The sequence below is a fragment of the Sciurus vulgaris genome, assembly GCF_902686455.1.
Source record: "Sciurus vulgaris genome assembly, chromosome: 6".
NCBI classification, from domain to species: domain Eukaryota; kingdom Metazoa; phylum Chordata; class Mammalia; order Rodentia; family Sciuridae; genus Sciurus; species Sciurus vulgaris.
Window position 1 is genome coordinate 30586706 of NC_136466.1, and position 25394 is coordinate 30612099.

The 25394-nt window shown below is 50.2% G+C and overlaps 3 protein-coding genes across 4 annotated transcripts; all 3 read left to right on the forward strand.

Annotated features, from left to right (window-relative positions):
* Positions 1-1998: 1998 nt before the first annotated feature.
* On the forward strand, positions 1999-4973 carry IL3 (interleukin 3; the record flags this gene model as incomplete). Its single annotated transcript, XM_079145113.1, has 6 exons — positions 1999-2184; positions 2278-2313; positions 3317-3403; positions 3532-3579; positions 3682-3754; positions 4969-4973. 6 exons carry the CDS (start codon positions 1999-2001, stop codon positions 4971-4973), a joined length of 435 nt encoding a protein of 144 aa, XP_079001239.1.
* Positions 4974-16670: 11697 nt separating this feature from the next.
* Positions 16671-19230, forward strand: CSF2 (colony stimulating factor 2). The gene is made up of 4 exons (XM_079144716.1): positions 16671-17139; positions 17248-17289; positions 17943-18068; positions 18831-19230. The coding sequence occupies exons 1-4, from the start codon at positions 16978-16980 to the stop codon at positions 18936-18938; spliced, it is 438 nt and encodes a 145-aa protein (XP_079000842.1). The 5' UTR covers positions 16671-16977; the 3' UTR covers positions 18939-19230.
* A 1183-nt stretch (positions 19231-20413) lies between these two features.
* On the forward strand, positions 20414-22357 carry LOC306664157 (uncharacterized protein). 2 transcript variants are annotated; one of them, XM_079144933.1, is made up of 4 exons: positions 20414-20586; positions 20661-20693; positions 21108-21248; positions 22044-22357. In XM_079144933.1, exons 1-4 carry the CDS (start codon positions 20434-20436, stop codon positions 22290-22292), a joined length of 576 nt encoding a protein of 191 aa, XP_079001059.1. In that variant the 5' UTR covers positions 20414-20433; the 3' UTR covers positions 22293-22357. The 2 variants fall into 2 exon arrangements, with proteins under 2 accessions (XP_079001059.1, XP_079001060.1); XM_079144934.1 differs by lacking the exon at positions 20661-20693.
* Positions 22358-25394: the final 3037 nt, after the last annotated feature.

Sequence of the window (25394 nt, forward strand, 5' to 3'; positions counted from 1 at the left end):
AAAATCAAAACTTTTATATAGAAGGTAACACCAAGCCACATTGGAGCATTCGGGAAACCCCTGGTTCCTGGGGGCAGTAGGCAGGGAGGGGACGGGGGACCCTGTTCAAGTAAGGTTGCTGGTGTACTTTTAAATCAGAGCTGCTCAGATGGTGTGTGAATCATTTGAGGATCTCATCAAAATGAAGTGTTTTTTTTTTTCTTTTTTTAATTTTCAAAATGAAGTTTTGGATTCAGAAAATTAGGGGCATGGTCAGAGGGTCAGTCAGCACCTCTACACCTCTAGCAAGCTCCCCAGTGGTGCTGGTACTGCAGGATTGAGCAAGGCTTTAAAACAGCCTCTCCCTCTTACGGGAAGTGAACGTATCTGCTTTACTATTGGTGCCAACAGGCAGCAAGTCCTTAATACAAGTTTGATGAATGGATCGTGTCTCCTGGGCACCCAGGCTGGTCCTAAGGCTCCTGTGTATGGGTCTATGAGACTCCCCATAGGTTTGGAAGATGCCCTGGGTTCAGACGCCAGGATGCCTCTTGGTGCAGGGCCTGAGACCTGGCTAAGCCAGCTTTGGGGATTATTGTCACGGCATTGTATTGGGTCCCAGCCTCTTCACCTTCCTTCTGTGTGGCCTGAAGCACCCAATTCCCCTGCCTCGGCATGACCCACCCTTCATCTCCCCATGCCAATCACATCACACTGTGCGCAACCCAAACCCTGGCTTCTCCTGCCTCTCAGCTTACCCTTCCCCAGCCCTGTCATCTCAAAAATCTCTTTCCCATGCCCCATCACACTTAGAACTGCACAAAAACCACATTCCAGGCCTGTGCCAGGGCCTGCCCATTATGCCTCATGGGTAGGGGACCACCTCTTTCTTCAGGGACTGTCCCCTGGGCTGTCACCCTCCTGGTTTCCTCCCTTCCTCTTTGGCTGTGGCTTCTCAGGTTCTCTGTGGACTTCCCCATGGTCTCTCCCTGTTCTCTCCCAACTCTGCAACACTCCCCCCACCTCATCCCCCTTCCTATCTCTCTACCGATTCCATGTTCCCGCATAGACTGGGGCTCAGACCCCAGCAATGCGACTCTCTCCCTGTAGTTGCTATTCCAGCATCCCAGGTCCAGTCTGAAACCAGGGAGTTGTTTTCCTCTTGCCTCTCTACTTTTGTCCTTACACCTCAGATCTTGCCAATTCTGCCTCCTGAACTTCCCAGGCTAGCACCCTTCCCAGCTTCCAGGGACAGGGTCCTCAAAGGCCACCCCATCCTCAGGATCCCAAATCCAGCTCTGAGCTACCAAAGGGACAGCCCAGAGCTTGCAGCCAGGCCTCTAGCAGGGGCTAAACCTTCACAATGCAGGCACAGCCAGGCTGTACTGCTCTCAGACTAAAAAGAGAATGAAATGGGCTCCTGGTGCCTGAGCTCCATCTGCCACCCGCCAGGAAAAACAAGTGTCAAAGAGAAGCTGCCCAGAGACCACAGGCAAATCACTGGGGGCTTTAACACTAGTAACTCAGCATTGGGAAGGTGTCAAGTTAACCATGTGACAGACCCCAGATAAACTCCTGTTTCCAGTGGTCCTTCACTTGGCCACATACCAGGACAACGCAGCGCCAGGCAGAGTGGGCAGTGAGGGCCAGATCTGTTCAGGGGATGGGAGAATGAGGCCCCATTGGACCAGAGGCCTGGTGAGTTCATGGTCAGGCTGCTCCCACCTGTCAGAGGGTCTTCTAAGCTGGCTCTACTTTGCCCATCTCTAATCTCCTCAACAAGAGGAGGAGATACCCTGTATGTAATCTGTTTTCCCATTTTGCTGATCTTGGGTACTAGAAAGTGATGAATAAGTCTGTGGTTTTCTATGGAGGTTCCATATCAGATACAGATTCTTCCGAGGCCTGCCCCCCTGCACCCACCTTGCCTGGGGTTGTGGGCACCCTGCTGCTGCACATATAAGACAGGAGGCTGCTGTGGACTCCTCAGAATCCCACGGACGACCAGGACCAGACATAATGCATTCTGCCAGCCGGAACCCCAGCAGCCTCTCTACCCTGCTCCTGCTCCTATTCCTGTCCTGCTCTGGTCTCCGAACTGCCAAGGGGCTGCCCTTGAACACTGGGAACGCCAATGTGACGATTTGCAATGCAACGATCCGGGAAATTAGAAAGCACCTAGAGGAGACTGAGCCTTTGCCTTTGGTGAGTAGCTGGGATAAGGTTGGTCTGGGCAGGTTGGATTGGGTGGGCAGCAAGGGGCCACAGGCCTCATGACTCTCTATCCTGTCTCTACAGAACTCTGCTGATGGGGAAGACCGATTGCTCTTGCAGGTAAGAGTTCAACCCTGCACTTGGGCATAGCAGATCCCAATCCAGTCCTCCTCTAGGTGACCTCAGTCCTGTCATCTACCTGGCTCTGCCCCAGCTTTTTCATCTGTAGTACAGAGCCTATCTTGGTGGGGTGGTTGTAAGAATCAAATAATGCAATGCGCTTAATGTTCCCAGATCAGTGAATGGCACTTAACAGGTGTTTACTCTGTGGCCCTAGTTATGGCTTTAATAATGGAAGTTTTTTTTTTTTTTTTTTTAATTAGAAAATGAAAAGGCAGCTCTAGCTGAATAATACCAGGGACCTTAAGCTCAATTTTTAGTGGGGCAGCCACCAGATTGGCAGACTAGAATTTCCCCTGTTCATGCACCTGTTTCCTTCCTTTTCCTTCAAAAATGGGGCTTATGTTTTCTACCCTCAATAGCCCCAACTATTTTTCATAGTTCCAATCAGCTGCAATGGTTATGCCTCTCCTTTGTTTATTTAGTATATCTTGTTCTGAACATGAAATCGAGGTCTTTACCAAGTTTACTGGCTGTTTATATTTCCCCTCTTTGGGGTGCTGGCAGTTCACCCATCTCCATGTGGTGGTCCTTGAGATTTTCTTGTTGATTTCTAGTAGCCCTTAATTTGGTCAAGGCATTAATCTTGATACCTGGCTCCTTAGGCCCAAATACTTTCTCGGGCCAACCTCTGTCTTTTCTAGAGCTTCTGTTGGGAGTTGTTTTTCCCCCAAGTGTAGAAAAATCCACCCGGGCCTTTTATGCAGTTCACCTGGCGCCAGGGGCTGGTGCTTGGGGGAAGCAGGCCTTGCCTGGGGCATACATTTGCTTCAAGGACTGTGCTTTTGGGGACAGATCAGGGACCCATCTGGGGCAAGGAGGGGACTAGGAGGAGGTTGTCCAAGGGTGCCCCTGATAGCAGGTTTTGGAGATTATACAGCTGGGTCATGGAAAGGACATGCCCTAAATCTCCTACGTTTACATATATTCTTTGTTCCCTTAGAATGCCTCTCGGAGGCTAAACCTGTGTGAATTCTTGAAAGCTGCCGAGACTTTGACTGACAAACAGAAAATCAAGACTAGTCTTAAGGTATGTGAACCTGTAGAAGGTTTTTGAGATCCCTGCCTTGACCCTGCCCAACTTCTGGGAAGGAGAGTATCAAGGCCTACTCCTTTCCGGGGGTAGTCTCTGACTGTCTGCTTTGATCTCTTCCACAGTTTCTCATGCAATGCCTGCCCAGGGTTGAGCCCACAGTCACAGACCCGGTAAGCTGTCCCTTCAGATGCCCCTGCAGGTGGTGACACTCAGCCTGCCATCTCCTTTACAACCCAGACTCCTCTAATTCCATCTTCTTGGCTTTTTCACAGAGAATAATCTTTATCAAAGAGGGCAACTGGAATGACTTCCGGAAGAAACTGCAGTACTATCTGCACATTCTTGGTGAAGAGCTGGATTCAGCATTGAACCCCAGAATCCCCTATCCGACATCTGGTTCAGTCCCTCGGTCTTCTCAACATGGGACCTTGGGATGTTAGAACAGCAGAGCATCTACAAATTCTGGATGTCTCTCAAACCATCCGGCACCGGAAGGATTACATTTTCTCCTGTGGCATCAGATAAATTGCTAATTATCCAATTTCTGAAATGTGCAGCTCCCTTTTGGTCTTGCGCAATTATGTTCTCATTTTTATTCCATCAAGGCTATTTATTTATTATGTAATTATTTATTTATTTATTACCTTCTTCAATGTGAAGTGTATTTATTTTAGCAGAGGAGCCATGTCTTGCTCCATTTGAAAGAAAATTGAACTCCAGAAAGCCTGGGGGCATGTTTCTTTGTACCTCAGGTTTTTAAACAGGTTTCTTGGCATGTGTGAAAATAAACCAGATTCCCTGAACTTTGTTGTCAGTGTCTCAATTTGACTCGGGTCTTAGCATTCTAGATGAGATGTGTGTACCATGACTTTTCAGTGCTCTAGGCTGCAGTGTGGATGCTGTTCAGTAAGTTCATACTCACGCCACCCTCCCATCACCCCCATGCCCTGGAGGGTGATAATCCAAGCAACGACAAGAGGCACAGAGCTCTCAACAAATACCAAACACAATTCTGAGTATTTTTCCTGTGCCAACTTATTTCTCACCTTACTGGAGTGTGTGCTTTGTTTTATGGGAACCCAGAAAGTCAGGGTGGCTGAGCAACTTGCCTAAGTTCACACAGCAAGTGCAGAGAGGACTTGCTTGATTCAGGTGAGGTTCCCCCAGAGTCCATGGAATGGCTCTCCCTAGTGGTCATTCAAAAAACTGCAGCAGCATCCCTAACTTCTCTCAGGGCAAGTCCAGCAGTAAATACTCTCTAAGTTCTCACCATGCACTGGGCTCTGGGGATACAGGCCACCCAGATTTCACAGTTCCACTCCTTCAAGATTCTCCAAGCCTGGAGTCTCCAACCTCTCTCGTCTGATTTAAAAGACCCCTGCAGGTCTCCCTGTAGGGGAGACCTATCCTGATAGATAGGTCTATCAGCCCTAGAACACGCTGTGATCATTTGGGAGCCAGGTTGAGTTTTAGAAAATGCAAGCCTGACAATGTTGTTCTGACACTTAGTTCCTCCATCCTCAGGGTATTCCGGACCTTGTCTATGTCCATATCCTTAGGCTAGTCCATGGGGCTTACCTTTACCTTTTGCTTATATTTCCCCATAGATGCCAACTTCCTACATGCTCCTGCCAACAGTCATTTTGTGCCTTCCTAGATGTGCCACAGGCCTGTCTTCATACCTCCAAACCTTCACTCACCTTTCTTTAGCCTGGAAGGCCCTCACACTGGCATGTAAGAGAGCAGCTCCAGTGCTGCCTTCCTTGGAACTGTGCACACTGACCCACGATGGGGCTGTTTCCTGAAAGAGGACTCTAAGCTGAGACTCAGCGGAAGGACAGTCATGTGGCCCTGAGGTGGCTAAGGCTGTCTTCACAGGTAGAGATTGGGACAAATTGGATGTGGTTCAGTCTGCCACCTGATCCTTTAGCCCCGTGTGCCTCCCTTCTGGCTCCCCTGCCTCCTCCAGTCTGGGGCAGTAGGGCAGGAGGGGCAGAGTGAGCTTTCCTTTGTCATTACGCTGGGGAGCAAGAGCCTGCCCGATTCCTCACAAGTCCCATAAAGGTTTTGGTGTGGAAATCAGATGTCAGGGTTTTCCCTTTTTTCCCCTCTTTTCCACCTTGATCTGTTCCTCACTTGAGATTATAAATAAGGAACAGCCCAGATGCTTCAATAGTATAAAAGATAGAAAATTATCTACCACTAGCTCAAAAATGTATTACTCTACATTCAATCCCTAAAAACCTTTATGATCCCCAATAAATAACTTTCTTCTATCCCTCACCTCTCCCTATCCTGGCCCACTGAAGACATTTGCTCAGGGAACCTTTGTTGGACTTGACCCAGGAAGTTGGAGATGCTACTGCAGTTCCTTGAAGGACCACTAGGGGGAGGTATGCCACTCAGCCTAGGGTGCACCCTAGCCCAGGAGGGAGATGAGTCTGAGAGATGTATTAAGTTTGAATCTAGACTGTGTTTCCCAATTCACCTGCCCACCCTCCCACATCTCCACCCACAGGTCCTCTCTCCTGCACCTGGTGGCTAGTCCTATTTTCATCTTAATAAACAGCATCTGTGCCCATGTTCCCATGATGAGTCCGGCTTGTCCTCTCTTTGTTCTTGGTGAGAGACTCAACTGTCCTTTCCTCTGTGGTCTTGATATCTGCTGTCTTGTGGCTTGTCCTGCCATAGTTCTCCCACACCTGGTCCTGAGGGGGTCCAGGGCCAATGATAAGCTTGCCAGCCAGTTATTAAATTATCTGTAGCCTGAAATTGGCCACGGTGAGAGTATTTACATCACTGAAATTGGCAAACACCTCATAGCAGACTCTCCCCTGGAGTCTGCTAAACTTCTGTCAGCCATTGGAGCCACCTTCATTTCAGGTGTGGGCAGGGAGCCAGCAGTCTGCCCTTTGCTCTTTCCTGGCAGTCCTCTCCACCCTTTCCTGAAGCTCCTGGCCATTGGTCCTGGAGCCACACTATTCTCACCCCAGGCTGCATGGTGCTTGTAGTTCACAGTCAGTACAGATTGGCTGAGCACCTAAGTGGCAGACCCTGTATTGGGTGCTCGGAATGTGGCAGTGAACTAGACAGAATGGGGGAGGAGGGAGCTATGAGGTTGCTTTTCGTGGGATGGTTTGGGAAGGCCTCTCTCAGGTTGAGACCTGAGCGACAAGAAAGTGCCAGCCATGTGACAATCTAGGGAAAAGAACTCTGGACAGAGGAAACAATAACCAGGGACCAAAATAAGCTGAGAGCATTCATGTAGCAAAAAGAAGACCTGGAGTGAATTCTGATAAGAAGCCTACAACACTCCCTCAGTCTCTTGCCCTTCCCTCCCCAGTCCTGGGCTGGGCACTGGGGGGCCATGGCAAGCTCTGTGTTAGTGAAGAATGCCAGCAGTAGATGGGAGTTAGTGGTGGGATCAGACACAGACCTGGTGCAGGTGATGGGGAGGGAGATCAGACCCAAGGCAGGAACAGGAGTAGCTGGTGGGGGGATCACACTTGAGACAGGAGTGGGCCTTTTTAGATGTTTTAGATGTTCATCTCCTTCCTTCTCCTGTAACCCAGCTTGCAGCCTGGAGCCAGGTTGGAGTTTGGGGTGACAACTGACCTCATCCACTCAGGCTTACCCTTGACTGCCAACCTCAGATCTTTCCTGGGACCAGTACAGCCTGGCCCACACATAGCCTTATATTGGAGTCTGGAACCAAGTGGTGCTCAGTCCTTGGGTCAGGAAGAGGGAATTCCTGTATGTTATAGACTTAGGTTGAATGTTTATGTCCCCACACATATTCTTATGTTGAAACCTAATCTCCAATGTCTTGGTATTTGGAGGCAGGGGTCATGAAAGGGAGCCCTCATGAATGAGATCAGTATCCTTTTGAATAGGACCCCAGAAAGATCCCTTCGACCCTTCCACCATGTGAGGACACAGTGAAATGGCTATCCATGAACCAAGAAGTGGGGACACACTACCAACCGAATCTACCAGTTGTGGTTCTCAGCCTCCAGAACTGTGAGAAAGAAATTTCTTTTGTTTAAGAGTCAACTAGTTTGTAGTAACTTATTATGGTGGCCCGAATGGACTGACACTGGGCCATGCTTGACCACCCGCGGGGAAGGGGCTGAACACTTCCTGACCCAATGGGAAGCCCGAGGCTGCTTACATATTGTAAGCTGTCACTTCTATCTGGCTTCTCTGAGCCTGTGCAGACCGTGCATTGTGCCAGGCCTATAAGTCCAATTTGCACCAGGGGGCAGCAATGCCCCGTTGTACACCCCAAGATGGCCACTGCAGAGCCGGTGTGCCCACTCTCCCTCATCCAATTGCTTTCTCAGGAAAGCAGATTATATCAGTCAACCAAGAATTTTATTTTTCATTTTAACTTTAAAAATACAGCTTTTTTTGGTGGGGGAGGGGATTGAACCCAGGGACGTTTAACCACTGAGCCATATTGACAGCCTGTTTTTTTTTTTTTTTTTTTTTTGAGACGGGGTCTTGTTAAGTTGCTTAGGGCTTCACTAAATTGCTGAGGGTGGCTTTGAACTTGCGATCTTCCTGCCTCAGCCTCCCGAGCCACTGGGATTACAGGCATGCTCCACTTTGCCCCATTAAAATATATAGCTTTTCATTGGGATGGCAAGACAGGAGAGTATATCTGCTCTTTATTAAAAAGTTTGGAAATGTAGAAGAATAGAGCAAAGAGAAAATTGTCAGAAAGGCAAGTGCCTAAGGAAGGTAGAACTCAGAGGAGCCTCACCTCATGATGCTCCAGGAAGGAGCTTTGCTCCTCCCGCCCTGGCCTTGAACCCCCATCTGAATTGGAACCTGAGGACCTTGTGTGGCTTCCCCATGCTTGGGTAGGGGTTGGCCTTTGGGGTCCTCCTGACTGTGTCCAGATTGCCTGGCACGGTAAGATAGGGGTTCCTACAGACTATAACAGATGGATGAATGAATATGGATCTCATTAGAGGTGCTTCCCACCTGGGTGATGCCCAGGAGGAACAGAGACCATCAGGCAGAGGAGGGATGGGAGAGGTGCAGGCAGGAGTTGGGCACTGGGGGAGCAAAGCCCTGGAGATTTACCAGGGCAGGGTAGCTGAGGTACAGGGTAGTTCAGACAGTGGGCCACCTATGTGGTAGGGTGCCAGGTAGCCAAGGCAAGGGCTGGGCCCAGCCACCTGGGCCCCAGACCCCTTTGGGTCTCACTGGTCCTTTCTCTCCATTCCTCCTTCCCTTATCCCAGGCCAGCCCAGCCAGTCCAACCACAGTGGAGATGACAAGACTGAAGGACCATGGCCTGAGGAGTGGCGGGCAGCGGGGGAGGGACGGTTAGCATGGAGCCATTGTAGATACTGTGTGTGGCGCCAGCAGGAAGGAGCCAGGGTAGAGGGCGAGGAGTGCTGGAGGAGAAGGCTGGCACAGCAGAGGAGAATCCCGGGGCCCAGGAGGCTGAGGGGACACAGGGTGGAAGAGAGAGAGAGAAGGTGGAGGTGGTGTGGACCGGGCTGAGGGCAGCATGAGTGGGTGTTCAATTTTGCCCCTGAAAACTTCAGGTCAGGGTCAAGGAGGTGGAGATGGACCAGGCAAAGTTGCTGCAGCTCTGTTGCATCTGGAAGGGACTCAAAGAATCCCTAAATTGACCCGATGAAGTTCATGATTACTCCCATTGTACAGATGGAGAAACTGAGGCACAGAGAAATGAAAGGAATGTGACTCCAGAGCCTCTGAGTCCTTAAGCAACAGTGCTTCAGCCCGTGCCCACTGGGGCACACGAAATGCTGAGACTCATCCAGGGCCTTCCTGGAGTCTCCTCTGGCCTGGACTCAGGCCCCCAGTAGTACCATCTGGCTTGACAGCCTCTTGGTTCCAGCCCCCAGAGTGTGACATAGCATTGGTATTCCAGCTCCATCCTCCATGCGCCTAATCATCACAAGGTTTACCACCAAAAACCTCTATATGTCTGTCTGTCCCTCCTCCTCCTTCTCCTCCTCCTCCTTCTTCTCCTCCTCCTCCTCCTCCTTCTTCTTCTTTCTTTTTTTGTGGGGGGGCTACTGGGGATTGAACCCAGGAGTGCTTAACCACTGAGCCACATCCCCAGCCCTTTTTTAATATTTTTAGAGACAGGGTCTTGCTGAGTTGCTTAGGGCCTCACTAAGTTGTTGAGACTGGCTTTGAACTTGCCATCCTCCTGCCTCAGCCTCCTTAGCTGCTGGGATTACAGATGTTACCACTGCTCCTGGTTATCTGTCCCTTCTTCCTACCCAGCAGCCCCCTGCCCTACACAACCAGAACTTAGATCCAGAGTGGTGTTCCTCCCTGTCTCAATCAGCATCTCCCCTCCCCCATTCCTCATAGAGCTTCTGAGAGAGACTGCTAACTCATAACTGTCCCCACATTCCCTGGTAGTCATGGCCTCCTCCAGCTCCCGTGCAGTCACTGCTACCTTTTGGAGGGTCCGTGTGCCTTGAATCAGGGAGGGTTGGTGAAATACCTGGGCCAGGCCCACCTCAGGCAGTGGGTATCCTCCCCAGGCTAAGGGCCAGGCTCAAGGCCTGCTTGTTCTTACAAAGCATGGCCCTGGGCCCTTGGCAGCTTGGGGCCACCTCCTCCCAGCCAGTACAGGGTACAGGACTAGGGAGGACAGTTGATTGTCCTGGTTTTTCCTGTTGACTCTTTCCAGGAAAATGGGTGTGGCTCAGTTACTTTGCAGCTAACTGAGTTCGGCACCTTGGCATTTGTCCCTTGGTACTGTATGGGGAGGTGTTGGGACCCCAGGGAGGGGTCTGCACAGGGCAATCACTATTGGGAAGACTCCATCTACCCTAGCTCCCCACTCCAGGGCACAGAAGACTCTGGAGATTGGTGCAGACCCTGGTAACTACTCTCTCTCTCTCTCTCTCTCTCTCTCTCTCTCTCTCTCTCTTTGGTACCAGGGATTGAACCCAGAGGTCATAACACTGAGCCACATCCCCAGCTCTTTTTAGTTTTTGTTTCGCGACAGGGTCTCACTAAGTTGTTTAGGGCCTTGCTAAACTGCTGAGGCTGGTTTGAACTTGCAATCTTTCTGCCTCAGCTTCCCAAACTGCTGGGAATGCACCCTAGTACTTCTCTTTTTGATAGACAGGGAGACTGAGGCTGGAGGAGGGGCCTCCAGTCAGCCCAAACAGAAAACATTCCTCTTTGTGGCCCAGCTCTTGGCAGCATGCAGGAAGCATCTTGATGCGCAGATCTCCAGGACCTTTAACCACTTGCAAAAGTCTTCAACCCCTGGAGGAGTTGAGCCAGCAGGGGCTCAGAGTTAAGAAAGCTGTCTAGCAGTCAGAAGTGGCCAAGCCTGAGGGCAGGTCTGTCCCCCTCCCACTACTGAACACCAAGGGAGCTGCTGCCTCCCCAGGAAGTTACACAGGCAACTTGGCACCTCCCTTGTTGGAATGTGGCCTGAGGGCATGGGAAGGAGTATGCGTCTAGGGGGCTGGGGAGATAGCTCAGTTGGTAGAATGCTTGCCTTGCATGCACAAGACCCTGGGTTCGATCCCCAGCACCACAAAAAAAAAAAAAAAAAAAAAAAAAGGAGTATGCGTTTAGAGGGAAGTATTTGTGGTGGTCCCGGGGCTGGGAGGGGGCTCCTCCGGATTCATAGCCACCTTAATCACTACTCCTGCTGTCCCTCAGCCTGAGTGATGTAGGGGGTCCTCACTCCTGTGAGGGGCTGTGGGGTCTCTCAGGAGGTGCTGGGAGGAGCACAGGGGAGTATCCAGTCATTGCTGCAAAACAGGGAGCAGGGATCAGGGCTCTCTGGGGCCTGAAAAACAGAAGCAAGAGATACACCTGCCCAGACAGGGTCTCAGGAAAAGTCTGAGGGAGCTTGTGGAGATCCAGGAAGTCCTGGAGGAAGCTCATTACAGAACACCCCATCCTGCTGAGAACAGAAAGCTGTACCTGCCACATTGGTTCGGGCCCACTGGTTCCAGAGACAGTTGGGTGCGAGAGCAAGACAAGGGCCTAAAATCCCCCAGCACCTTAACCTGGACACCCTCTGAACTTCCAGAAATTATTAACTCTTCAAGTCTTAATTTTCCTTTTAATTGTTTTCATGCAAGCCCCAATGGCTCTTTAAAAGGAGGCAGTAAAGGTAGAGTCCCACCTGGGGTTAAGGCTCCAGGCAGAGATTCAGGGCTGGGGATGCATTCCCAGGCAAGTAGAGGGCACAGGTAGGGGAGGATGTCATGGTTGGCATGCCTGGTGGTCCCATTGGGTGTGTGCAAACAGAATTTGTCTGCCTGAGTGGGCTTGGTGTAGTTGCCATATCCTGAGGAAATAGCGAGCAACCCCAAGAATAAGGAATGAAGCAAATAAGGAGGTCTTTGTGCCTTTGGCCCATCCTTAAAAACTGGCATCCCCAGGACTACCCATGGCCCACTTGGTCCACACAGTTCCTCTGGTGCTAGGAGTCTCCCCTTCACCAATGACTCCCCACTGTCTGGGACTGGACCTCTGGACACAAAGTGACAACTGATTGAATCTTCCTGGAGGTCTCCTGGCTTTTCAAATTTATCACATCCAGTCCATTCTGGTTGATTCCAAAATCTCTCTGTTACCTTGGGTCTCCCCAACTGCAGCAGATGATCTGGATGTCCACCCCGCTGCCTGAGCCAGACCTCAGGACCAAAGATTCCTCGCTCACCTCCTGCCCCCTTCTACACCCCAACATGCCCCCAGCCTTCTCTTAACTTGCTTGACTCTAATTTCATGACCACCTCCTCATAGCTGTGCCTTCTCTGTGCACATCCCGGTGGGCACCCTTAATACTGTGCCTGTGAGTCTGGGCCTTCCCATCCCTTTTCTCCACCCCATGGGACCTCGACCCAAGCTCTCCAAGTGCAAGGGACCTGTGAGGTTTGCAATGCTGCAGACCCTCCTGAAAGTTTGGCTGAATGGATGCAGAGTCCAGCCAGGGATGAGGTTATCCACCCTCAGAGCCTCAGGTGGTCAGGACTCACCAGTGCCAGGAGCCTGGGGACACTCAGGAGCAGTATCAGAACTAGAGTCTGGCCAGAGCAGCCAGACCTTTTTGAGGTGTACTTTTGGGGATTGAGACAGGGGTGCAGGAGGGGGTCATCCTGGAGCTGAAATGGCAAAAACAGAGAAGGTGGTCTGTATGTCTGGTGTGGCCAGAAGGGATAAGAACCCATTATCATGGAAGGATGAGCCATTCAGGGTCCTTCAGGGTGATGCAGGACCCTGTGAGCCCTCAGGGTGGAGGCTGGTGTCTCCACCTTACCACATCTGTCCAGAAAGTTGTGCTTTGGGGCTTGGACTGGGCAGTAGGACAGCTGTCCCTGAAAACTCCAGAAAAACTTTGGTCCTTTGCCCAGTTTGGGCTTCAGAAACTTCCTAGAGTTGAGGGAGATGTTGGAGCACTATCTCTTCCCTGGGAAGAGTCTCTCACAAGGGTTCCTGGGACCAGCAACAATTCCTTCTGAGAGGCAGCAGTAATTCACTCATCACACAGATGAGGCAGATGAGTTCAGGGAAAAGAGGAAATTTCTTGGGCTACCCAGGGATTGCTGATGGCTGAATAAGGACAAGAGCCCAAGCCTGGTTCATAGAGATGTCTGGATGGCAGGATCTGCTGTAAAAATTCTGCCTTCAGCCCTCATACATCTCTGAGGCAGTCATAGGTCACTCCTAACTTCCTGGGGACACCTGGCAGGAGTTTCCCTGTACAGCGGACTTGAGGGGGACAGGCAAGCTCAGTCGACTCCTCTGCTTGTCCAGTCAGGTGACCAGCACTTCCTAACTTTCTAGTCAGAAACAGAATAGGTTCAAATCCTGGCTCTACTGTCATTAATTGTGTGAACTGGGCTGCATAGGGGTCTCCTGGATCTCAGACCCCCAGTGAGGACAAGGACCTCCCAAAGGGGCTGCAGGCACAAAGAATCTTCAGATCATCTGAGATGTCCATGGAGACGTCCCACAGGGTATGAGGGACTTTGGGGCCCATTTCCTTCCCCTATGATAACTTCCTCTTCAGATAAGGATCCCTGGGTAATCTCCAGCCCCCAGTTCCTCCAGAGCCTATGGGGAGGGATACACACAGGAAACTCCTTCCAAAGGTTCTCTTCTGACCTTATGAGCAGGGTCCCAAGAGGGATCACACTGCCCATCTGGTCCCCACCTCTGCCCTACCGCAGCCCCATTGGGACCCCTGAGTCAGCACAGCTAGCCTGATGCTATCTCTTGTCATTTCTTTCCATGTGTGCAATCTAGGAATGCCTGCCTGTGTCATGGCCTCTGTCCTGATGTCATCTTTCCAGAAGAAAGATATGTGGCTGCCCACAAACCTCCTCCCCAAGCCCATGGATCTCTGTCCTACTTACGCTGACTTTGGCACCTGCCGGCCACATTCTGGCACAGATCTTTCCTTGTGACCCCTGCTTTTCTCCTTTGCTGCCCTTCCCCAGGCCCTTGGCCACTGTCTGTCACTCAGTCCTTAATCACAGCTGTTCTGGCCCTCAGCCCTTCTTCCTAAATAACCCTCATGGCCTCAGCTATCATGTGAACTTGGACTTCACCCAGATCTGTCTCCTACACACTTAGCCTCTGAAGCCCCCAAACTTCCTTTGGACCCTTGGACCTTGAGGACCTGCCTTTTTGTCTTCTGGGTCTCCATCCTAGTCACCTAGGGATTCTAACTTGTCACAGTGATTCTAACTCCTTTTGCTAACATTCAAAAGCACACCTTGGGAAGTGGGGGAACAGGCTAGTATATTAATTTTGTTTTCCCATCAATGGAGTTATAAAGTCCTTGAAGGCAAAACCCTGACCATTTCCCATCATCTTAACATCTCCCTTTCTTGTCAGGTGCCATGGTGTACCTCTCCTGCAGGGTCCCGCAGAACTGTGGCCCACAGAGAAGGGAAGTGGGCTCCTGTGATTCCACCCAAAGTGGCTTCTGTAGAATCAAGACAAACCAGCTGGGCACCATGCTGCATGCCTGCAATCCCAGAGGCTTGGGGGGCTGAGGCAGGAGGATTGCAAGTGCAAAACCAGCCTAAGCAACTTAGTGAGGCCCTGAGCAACTAAGTGAGACCCTGCCTCTAAATAAAAAATAAAAAGACCTGGGGATGTGGCTTTGTGGTTAAGTGTCTCTAGGTTCAATCCACAGTACCAAAAAACAGAAAATCTTCCTTCCTTATTGGGAACATAGAAGGTACTCAATAAATATTGAATGAATGAGTCTACTACATCACCAAGATTCTACTTCCTAAATCTCTCTAGAACCTGTCTTCTCTTTATAATATCTGCTCCTAAAACCCCAGGTCTCTTGGTGCCTAATACACCTGCCCCTGTCTCCTCCTCCCCCTCTCTCCCACAACCCAACCTGCCCACCTGATTTCTACTTGCCCATTTAACCCTTACTGCAAGGCAGTGTCTCCCTGGAAGCTCTCCAATTCCCTTGGACCCCCCAAGCTGAGGAAGGTGAATCTGAATTTTCCCTAGCACTGAGAGCCTCAAGAGCCAGTGGGAGGGGCCCAGGTACCCCTCCTCCAGCACAGGAATTGGCACAGATAGGAGAGGCTTGTTACCCATCTGAGCTGTGACAACTCATTTCTAGGAAGAAAGTGACCTTCTATTCCACAGAGGCCACACCAGCTCTTTGCCTCCCTGGCTGCTACCCCCTTGGCCACCGTCTGTGTCCCTCTCTGCTCCCAGCCTCCAGGCCTATGTGATTCAGACCTCCCATCTGAGTTCATCTACATCTACGCTCATCTCTCTCCTGCCCTCTGAGAGCCCCCATGGAAGGAGCTGAGCACAGGACTGGTGGGAGAGGTGAAGGAAGTCCCAGCACCTGGACATGTTGCCCTCCCAGGCCCATTCTGGCTACTAGGAATGCTCCCTCAGGTTCAGAAGGGTAGAACTGGCCTCACGGTGGGCCTCAGATTCTGGCAGGGAACCCCAGTGGGGCCTGGCTTGCCTGTGCAAGGGCAGCAAAATCCCCACCACATGTTGAAATTTGCTAGGGCCACAGACTCAGACCATAGTGGTCAGGCCATGAGGTCTACCTGCTGTCTGAGAACTTGACCTTCTGAGTCCAGCAGAATGTCCTCATTTGTGTCTGTCCTCATCAGTCTAGGTTGAATCAGCCTCTGGGGTCCAGAAACATGATGCCCAGCATGGAGAGCTTTTCCCATATCTGAGGGGCACCCCACAGACCTGGAGCCTCTCACAAAGCAGGCAGCAGGCTCACAAAGATACACCCTTATATTATACATCTCCCCCTCCAAGATGCACTTATGAGTACAGACAGGCACACCCAATCACACTGCACACATACACATAGACGTGTGCGGACCTACAGTCCTGCAGCCAAGAAACTCCCAGCACGGGGCAGCTTGAGCTGGATCCCTTGTGTAAACACAAACTCTGCTGTCTTCTCCAAACCCATTGTGAAAATCAAACACTTGTCAGCCCCTCAAGAGCCTGTAGTTTTTCCAGAAGTAGTTCCTGCTTCCACCTAAGGCCTCTGGAGCTATTGGTGGGCTGCAGTTGGGACCATGCAGGAAACAAAGCCTGACCTTACCAGAGAAGCTGTGGGCCCTGTGCCCAGTATGGATTCAGCCACACAACTCTGCAGCCAGCCCCCAAGCTTCCTAGTGCTGCTGGGGGCTATATGTAGTGGTGGTGTGCCCACCTCAAAGGGCCTTACTTCCCCATAGCCAGGAGTCAAACTCAGGGCCCTGGCTGGCCCGTTGAAAGCCCCAACCAACTCTGCAGCTTGAGGCTTGTGTTTGCAGTGCAAATGAGGACTGCAACCATCAACTGGGGTCTTGCCATGAAGGAACATGCTATAGTCTGTCTGTCTGGTTATACACATGATTGTTCTTTCTGCTCACAGGAACAGAGGTCTTTGACCAGGCTGACCTTGCCAACTGCTGTGGGTGCTCGGGAGGAGCCCACTTGAGCCATCATAGGACTGTGTTTGGCTGAATTCTAAGTGGACAGGGGAGGGGCCTGTGAGAATTCCCCTCCTTTCACTGGTGTCTTATGGTGACTAGAGGAGAAGGCCAGAAGGAGAAGGGGAAGGCTGGGGCTGGGTGGGCCACCAGGGTGGGTACAGCTTACTCAAGCCCTCCTGGGAGAACAGGCAGGATGGGGAGCCTGAGAGTAGGAGTCCTATCTAGTGTCTCCCAAGCCCCGCCCTGGCCACTCCAGACCAGGAAGTTCAAGTTGTGCTCGGAGGCCCCTCAAAAGGAGTGGGTAGCCTAGGGCCCGGTCAGACTGTCCAGGGCTGGAGAGCGCTCAGGGAGGTGGGCAGGTGGGCTGTTGGTTCTTAGAAGAGTTCCTTAATGAAAACCCCTAAGCCTGACCACCTGGGGGAAAGGCTCACCTTTCCCATGTGTAGCTGATAAGGGCCAGGAGATTCCACAGTTCAGGTAGTTCCCCCGCCTCCCTGGCGTTTTGTGGTCACCATTAATCATTTCCTCTAACTGTGTATATAAGAGCTCTTTTGCCAGTGAGCCCTGTACTCAGAGAGAAAGGCTAAAGTCTTCAGGAGGATGTGGCTGCAGAAACTAATTCTACTGGGCACTGTGGTTTGTAGCATCTCTGCACCCATCTGCCCTCCCAGCACTGTCCCCCAGCCCAGGAAGTGCGTGGATGCCATCATCAAGGAAGCCCTGAGACTTCTGAACCACAGTAAGGACACCGCCAGTGTGATGGTGAGTGAGGGAGAAGGTGCAGGCTGTACCTGGGCCACCCTGCTGGCTCTGGACTGTCAGTCGCTGCCTTGATAGTAGTTTGATAACATGACATTTTCCTTTCTACAGAATGACACCATAGAAGTTGTCTCTGACTTGTTTGACCCCACGGTAAGATGCTTCTTTCTGTTACAACCTTTTAGAGGCCTCTGGCCTGGGGGCTTCATTTTAGATGGACCCTCGCATGTGTCCACAGGAGAAGGGGCAGCATCTGGGTGCTCAAGAAGCCTATGCTGGTTGTGTGGGCTCGGTGTCAGCTGAGCAGCTATAGGTACACCTAGCATTCAAAGGCTCATGGGGGAGGGGTCAGGTGGGAAAGTGTGGGTCACTTCATGAGATAGGACTGTAGGCTTCGGGTGCTAATTGTACCCTGAGACCAAATCCTGTGAAATCAGGGTGCTGACTGTCAAGGGGCTTCAGGAATACTACTTGTTCCAGCGCAAGTCTGGGCTGTGCCTCTCCCCTCCCCTCCCCTTCTCTGTGGATGGTGGAGAGAGAGTGGCCTTCTTTCCTGGGGGTGGGACCCTCTCAAAGTGTTAGGCTAAGAGAATGTGGCTGTACTACTAAGGACTGTATGTCCACAGTGGACAGGGCACTGTATATGACTGGACGCAGCCTGAGACTAGTCAGGGATCATTCTGTGTCCTTTTGAAGCCCTTCTCCTGGGGGAAGGGGATAGGAACAGAAAGGAGTGATGGGGAGGGTGGCCTGTGCCCACTACTGGCACTTGTCTCTGCTCACGGAGGAACGAACTCTTTCTACAGAAGCCAACATGCCTGCAGACCCGACTGGAGCTGTTCGAGCAGGGCCTGCAGGGCAGCCTCACCAAGCTGAAGGGCCTCTTGGCCATGATAGCGAGCCACTACAAGGAGTACTGCTCCCCCACCCCAGTAAGTGCCCACATCAGGGCCCTAGGCAGGAGGGTGGGGACAGGGTGTGGAGAGACCTCAGGCTGTGGTCGTTCAGAACCCCTACAAGCTTTCTGCGTTGACAGGTAATGATGAGCTCTTCCAGCATGGGAACTACACGTCCCTTTTCATCCCTTCCAGTCAAAAGCACAGAGCTCTGAAGGCCACAGTGTCCCTTAGCAGCAGCTGCTGCCCTCCTTATTATTCTAGTCATTAGGAATGAGGTCAGAGGTGAGGCAAACCCAAGGAAACTCAGGGCCTGCTCAAGGTCCAGAGGAAGTGCCAGGGCCCAAGTACCTCCTCCTGACAGGACTTTCCCATGGCCCCATGTGGGGTGCATGGATTGCCTGGAAGGAAAGGGGCCTACCTGGAGAGGACAAGGCCCCAAACACCCCTCTTTTCCTACAGGATGAGGATGAGATCTGCTGTCTTGACCCCTGTCCCTTCTGGGTGCTGGAAGAAGGCTTCCACCCAGCCATTCTGCCCTAATCTGGGGCCAAAGAGGCGGTCTGACTGTCCAGACAACTGACTCAGGCTGGCACTTTGTCAGGGCCCTGGCACCAGCTGCTGTTGGCAGAGCTGTGTACCCCTTGGGCAGCACATGGGTGGCATTGGTGTCACCTGATACCCCCAGAATGGACCTCCTGGCCTCTGAGTTCTTAGAGGCAATACAGAAATATGCTGCTGTTTCTCCACGTTACCCACTCGCCTGGACTCAAGTGTTTTTTATTTTCATTTCTTAAGGAAACTTCCTGCATGACCCAGTTTATCACCTTTGAAAGTTTCAAAGAGGACCTGAAGAAGTTTCTGTTTAACATCTCCTTTAACTGCCGAACTCAAGTCCAGCAGTGAGGGGTCTGGGCCAGCCAGGCCAGCTCTGGGAGCTAACCTCATACATTTCTGCTCTCTCACCAGAAAAAGCCAGAAACTTAGGATCTTCATCTTATAGGGACCAAGGGGTGGGCCACAGACACAATGGGGATGGCCTGGATCTGCCCTGGGTCATGCTGACCCTGATATGAGCATGGTAGAGGAGTGTGGGATATTTTATACTGGTAGGGATTGGTAATATTTATTTATATATTTATATTTTAAAAAATATTTATTTATTTATTTAAGCTCGTATTCTATATTTATTAAAGATGTTTTATCATAATAATAAATTATTGAATGTCTGCTTTTATTTACACAGTTTTCTGGTTTATTTTCAAGGAGGGGAGGAAGCTGGCAGGTGGGGGAAGGGATGGGGAGGTGCGGGGGTTGGGGCACCGTCTCGGGGGGCAATGCTGCTGAGCCAAAGGGTAGTTGGGTCTGGGTGCAGCATTTGGTACACCTGGATGTACTTCCCTGATGCTCAAGGGCTCCCACCCCTGAGAAAGGACTTAGGCTTACCAAGCAACCAGCTCGTGACTAAGGGAAGCTTGCCTCAGAGAAAGGGCAGCCTCCTTTGTGGGGAGGTCTGGGTGCTGCTGGGGGTTGGCTAGTCACTGTCTGAATAGGTTCAACCTGGTGTCAGGCAAAACACCCAGGCCCCTTGGAGGCCTTGGACCTGGTGCCTCACGCCCTGCCCTCACCTCAGGGCTTCAACGACTCTTAAGGGAAATCAGCAAATAGACCAACTGTTCAGGGAAAAAGAAACCAAACCACAGGGGTCAGAGCTCAGCATATTTACCAAAGTTACCCCAAACTGGGTGATCTTAATCTTTAGGAGTCAGAATGTTAAGTTCATAGTGGGTTAAACATAGCTCCAGTGTAGCATTTTTCTAAACTAGTTCTTGGTTTTCCATAAAGTTTACAGTTACCTTTTCCTAAAATCTATGGCCTTCAGGCTGAGAGAAAAGCAGTCCTCTTTCTCCTTGCTTAGGCAGGCAGGCCGAATAGCTTGTCCCTGAACCTAGTCCCTTGTGTTCCTTGTGTGCGGGAAAGTGAGGAAGTGAATGTGTCTCCAAAGCTTAGGTGGGCAGCAGGGCCAGCCTTGTCCTTGAGGGTGGCTTGCTGTGGCTGCAGCTTTGCATGCACTTGACTCAAGTTTGTACCTGAAGATGGCACAGTCCTGGTCAGAGACCTGCCTCACATGCAGGCAGAAAGGTCACAACCCCAGATGTGATTACAAACAAGAAGTCTCAGACCAAAACTGAATTTCAGCAAAGAGAAAGATCCATGAAGTGTGCTCTGCTCATTGAAAATGCATGAAAAGCACATCTTGTCCTCTCTGTCTTCCTCAGAAGCCATTGATGACTGATAAGAGGTTTGCATTTCCTTAGACTCACATATATAGGTACCCATTCCTGCAGACATGCTTTCCTGCCCGAGTTCAGATCGCTGGGAGCCACCTTCAAGGAGTACCATGCACCTGTACGTGCTTCTGGCTTGTGTGCTCTGGGGGTCAGAAAGTAATTCTTCCCCAGTGAAGGTAGCCGCTGAGAATTCCCACAAAAATCACACTGCGCTCTGTGCTGAGATTCAGAAAGAACTTTCTGCCGACAACAATGTATACGAGGTAAGCCTGGGTCTTCATCAAATTTATTTTGCTCTCATGGAACTGTGTTTCTGACCAAGTTCTCTTGCTTTTAGGGTTCCTTCAGTAGGCCCCAGAATACCAGCGAGGTAAGGAGTGTCTACCCTTTGAACCTTTCTGATCACATTGGAACAGAGAGAGAGGGATTGCCTAAGTTGACACACAGGGTAAGATAAGAACCAGGGATGCTGGAGACATTGAAAATTAAAGAATGGAACTTTCAGATCAGCCAAAGGATGAACCAGTGGCCAGGTCCTGGACTTTGCTAGTCTCTCTAGCCACTGTCCCAGCTCACCCCGGCCCCATGGCAGGGGCAGCGAATGGGCACAAGACATCAATTGCCTCCACTGCAGGGCTTTCCGGTCTCTTGTGTGAGTCAGGGTATGACCTGATCTTAGGTCCAGGGCTCTGTCAGGCCAGGTGACCAAGGATGGATGAGTTGGGGAGGCAGTTGGTGCTCTGCTGTGTACTCCCAACCTCAGTGCACCCCAACTTTGTTTCAGGAACTCTGCTATGGGGAGTTTACGAAGAACTTCACTTCCACCCTGAAGGATCTCGCTGCAAAATATAAGCATCGGGACCATCACATAACAAAAGTTTATAAGGACATTAAGCTGCTAGCCAAAATTTGCCCCAAACTGGAAGTAAGTTGCTGTTTGCTTTTATTTTCCTGCACCACAGGCAGGAGCCCAGTGGGGCAGAGGTCTTATGGATACCACTTGTCATCCTCAGCTGCTATTCTTGGGCCATACAGATAGCTCTTCTTTGGGCTGCCTCAGAGCTGACACTGACTGATGGGGTGGAGGGTGGGGTGTGAGGGAGTATGAAGTCAAAGGGATTCTTGGAGGTGTCTGTCTGTGTCTTCTCCAAGCCCCTCCTCCCCTACAGAGGTCAGTGCAGGGCAGGTCTGAGATAAGTCACAGCAGCCTGGACACAGACTCAGCCTGGGGAGAGGGAAGGGCCTCTGTGCTGACTCCAGTTGGTGGAGGGGCCAATTTGCCCCGCCCTTGGGGCCTCTTCTGGCTGAGGAACCCCACAGGGAGTCCATGATGGAGGGATGAGCTGTAGTTTAGGGGATCATGTCTGGGAAAGTGACTGAGCTGCTCTCTCTCTTTGTCCACTGTTTACATGGCCCCCTGTGTACTCCCACCCTGCTTGTCTTCATGACCTTGTCCTGGATAGCCATGACGTCTCCTGTCACCTTGCTGGCTCCTTCCCCATGACTGCAAATGGTCCTTAGACTCTGTCCCCCTTACCCCTCACCTTGCCAGGCAGGTAGCTCCTCAGACAGGGAGTGTATTCCTGAGTTACCTCCTAGGCGGTGGGGGCTTACAAGACCCTCATGGCTGCTGGGAGGTCAGGAATCCACTTTTATTTTATTTTATTCATTTTTTAGAATTCTGCTAAGACAATGACTTAAACATGTGTTTCTTATTTAGCCAACAGACACACCCAAGGACTGTACTATTGAGCAAAGTGATTTCTCCAAGTTCAAGGAAGCCTTAGAGAGTGTTATCATATCCATAGAAGGATGGAAATCATGTCAGAGGACCGGCGGAGACCTCTGGCACTTGTCTTCTCCTGAGGTTGAAGGAACAGTACTGGAGGAGTCTTGGAAACAATATACTGCAGAGGTGGGGAGGGAGTTTGCTGGCCCTTGGCTGGCTGACGAGGCTGTGGGTGGATGATGATGGGGGGTGCCCTGGGGACACATGTCTATAACTGATGCATTAGTTAGCGCCTGCTGCTTCAATAAAGCCTGGCTGTGGAAATGCTGGAGAGTGAGAGTCACAAGAGAGGCCAGCCTTGCTCAGCCCCTGGACTGGAAGGGAGGGGAGGTGGCTCCATCACCTGGAAGACAGGGCAGCTCTTGAATTGGTCCTGAAGGGAGCAGGGAGCTGTCCAGGTATCCTCAGCCTCATATGTTAATGCCCTGGGCACAGAGGCACACATGGGTGTGGCTACCAGGCTACCCATATGGCCTGTGCCACACAGTCCCAAGACTGGGAGCTAGGTATGCTGTACGCCAGCACCCTTACTCCTTTTGGTTCCTAGCTGCCTGCACATGCCTATACTTACTAATTCAGATATGCACGATTAAAGCGGAGGGCAGGGGCTACAGGGATCAGACATATACTATATCATGCTAGGCTGGTTTGTGTTGAAGGCACATGGCTGGCTTTTCTAGATCCAGCACCTCCTTCCCTGGACCCTCCCACATTGTTACATGAACTTCACAGTAAACAAATCTGGCACTCATTTCTCTCCCAAGCCTCAATATTCTTATTTGGAAAGTTCGATATGGCAGGAATGGAGTAGCCATAGCCCAGACCAGCCTGTCCTAAAACAGGGAGTTCTAGGCAGATGCAGAGTAACCTGCCATGGCTCAGAGTCCTCATCCTGGCCCTGTGGCTGGGAGGCACAGAGAGGCCGGATGTTCAGGGCCTGTAGGTCTGCAGAGCCAGTGTGAGCAGGCAGTCCCCCAGACAGGCACTGGGGTGAGGAGTCATCTGGCCTGCTGTCAGTGCTGGAAGGAGCTCCCTACCCATCAAGGCCCAGAGAGGGTGGAGACTTCCTCAGGACCACACAGGAGATGTGCTAGACAGAATCCTCTCAGAAGCCCCCTTTCTGTGCCCTCAGAAAGGCTCCTGGGCATAGGCCTCACCCTTAGAAAGGGCTGACTGAGTTCCCTCTTGTGAGAAGACCCTGACCACCTACCAGGAAAGCTACAGCTTCATGGTTATTTTTCACTGTGGTTTGAGATAAGATCAGAGAAACAGTTTCATGTTGCTGCCACTGATGTTATCTCTAGCCCAGACATGCTCTTCAACCTGAGGGATGACAAACTGAAAAGCTTTCTCCCTTTTCTTCTTCTCAACTTCAAGGGGAAAACTGCACAAACCTCCCAGGCTGTGCCTACGACACCATCTGAAGCTCACCCTGGAAAACTGGCACCTCCTTCAGGCTGTCTGTCATTCTTTTGGGAGTGGGGAAAGGTCTCTTTAAAAAAATTCTTTTAACATTTCTATGATTGTACAATACAGTGGCAAATCTTAAATGTACAATTGAGAGCATTGGCATAGATATTTATACCCATAAAATCAGCAACCAGAGAAAGGCAGAACATTTTCCAGTATCCCCAAAGGCTTCCTTGTGCTTCCTACTCCAGGTACAGCCCCGGTTCCAACCTCTATCACCCACATTAGTTTTGCCTATCCTCAGACTTCATGTGAGCAGAAGCATAGACCACGTTTTCCTGGATGTTTGAATTGTTTCATTCAACATGTGCCAGTGCATTTGTTCCTAGTTGTTGCATGCAGTACTAGTCTCTTTTCCATTGCTGTGTAGTATTCCATTAATTGCATGAATATACCACAGTTTGTTTCATCATTACATTGCTGATGAATGGTTAGGCTATTCCCATTTTGGCTAACGTTAAGAAAGCTGGCCGGTGTGCAATTGTGCATGCCTGTAATCCCAGTGGTTTTGGAGGCTGAGGAAGGAGGATTGCAAGTTCAAAGCCAGCCTCAGCAGCTTAGTGAGGCCCTAAGCAACTTAGTAAGACCCTACACAATGGAATATTAATCAGCCATAATGAAAAATGACTTTATGACATTTTCCAGTAAATAGATGAATCTGGAGACTATCATGCTAAGTGAAATAAGCCAATCCCAAAAACCAAAGGTTGAATGCTTTCACTGATATGCAGAAGCTAACCACAATAAGAAGGGAGGGGGAAAAAGAGAAGTTCAGTAGATTAGACAAAGGGGAACAAAGGGAAGACAGGGGTGAAAGGAATAGGAAAGAGTAGAATGAATCTAATATAATTTTCCTATGTATACATATGAAAATACCTGAGTTCCACCCGTGTGCCCTCCCACAAGAATGGGATCTTAATTAGAATAAGATATATTCCATGCTTGTATAATTTTATCAAAATGGATTCTACTGTCATGTGTAACTAAGAAGAACCAATTAAAAAAATAATAATAAGCAAGCAGACTAAAAACAAAAAAGACCCTGTCACCAAAAAAAAAAAAAAAAAAAAAAAAAAAAAATTAAAAGGGTTTGGGATGTGGCTTAGTAGTTAAGCATCCCTGGATTCAATTCCCCAAACCAAAACAAAACAAACAAACAAAAAAAAAAAAAAAAAAAAAAAAAAAAAAAAAAGAAGAAGAAGAAGAAAGAAAGAAAGAAAGAAAGCTGATTTGAACTTTCTGTATTCAGGTTTCAGTCAGCAATGTTTGCATTTCTTTCTTTTTATAAAAAAATCATTAATTTATTTATTTTTTTGTACTGGGTGCTTAACCACTTAGCCACACCCCCATTCCTTTTTAATTTTTATTTTGAGACAGCGTCTCGGTAAGTTGGTTAGGGCCCTTGCTAAGTTTCTGAGACTGACTTTGAATTCTGGATTCTCTGGCCTCAGCCTCAGAGCCTCTGGGATTATAGGCATGAACTGTACCCGTCAATGTTTGCTTTTTTGTAGTAAATGCTGGGAATTGTAGGTCATGGGATATATGTATTTTAGCTTTAACAGGTACCACCAAACGTTTTTCCAAGGAAGACTTTTACAAACAGCATTGTGGTTGGCTTTCCTGCCTTGTGTAGGCACTCCTGAGCCACCACACAATGGAGCTCTTCTCTCCCTTCATATGGTCTGAGACTGTTTCCAAACGTCCTTATTGTTTTGGAAATTCTCTATGTTGCTCCCTCTTGCCCAGCTGTCAACATTCTGACAAGCCAATCATTGGGAAACAAAGCCAAATCCAACAAAGTCCTGGTTTGAG

What these genes read in the sequence shown, in the direction of transcription:
- LOC306664157 (XM_079144933.1), top strand. Translation starts at nt 20,434, where the DNA reads ATGCACCTGTACGTGCTTCTGGCTTGTGTGCTCTGGGGGTCAGAAAGT. An exon ending in GGCCCCAGAATACCAGCGAG is followed by an intron (nt 20,694 to 21,107) that starts GTAAGGAGTGTC and finishes ACTTTGTTTCAG; the next exon opens with GAACTCTGCTATGGGGAGTT. An exon ending in AAATTTGCCCCAAACTGGAA is followed by an intron (nt 21,249 to 22,043) that starts GTAAGTTGCTGT and finishes TTTCTTATTTAG; the next exon opens with CCAACAGACACACCCAAGGA.
- CSF2 (XM_079144716.1), top strand. Translation starts at nt 16,978, where the DNA reads ATGTGGCTGCAGAAACTAATTCTACTGGGCACTGTGGTTTGTAGCATC. An exon ending in AGGACACCGCCAGTGTGATG is followed by an intron (nt 17,140 to 17,247) that starts GTGAGTGAGGGA and finishes TCCTTTCTACAG; the next exon opens with AATGACACCATAGAAGTTGT. An exon ending in CTGACTTGTTTGACCCCACG is followed by an intron (nt 17,290 to 17,942) that starts GTAAGATGCTTC and finishes CTCTTTCTACAG; the next exon opens with AAGCCAACATGCCTGCAGAC.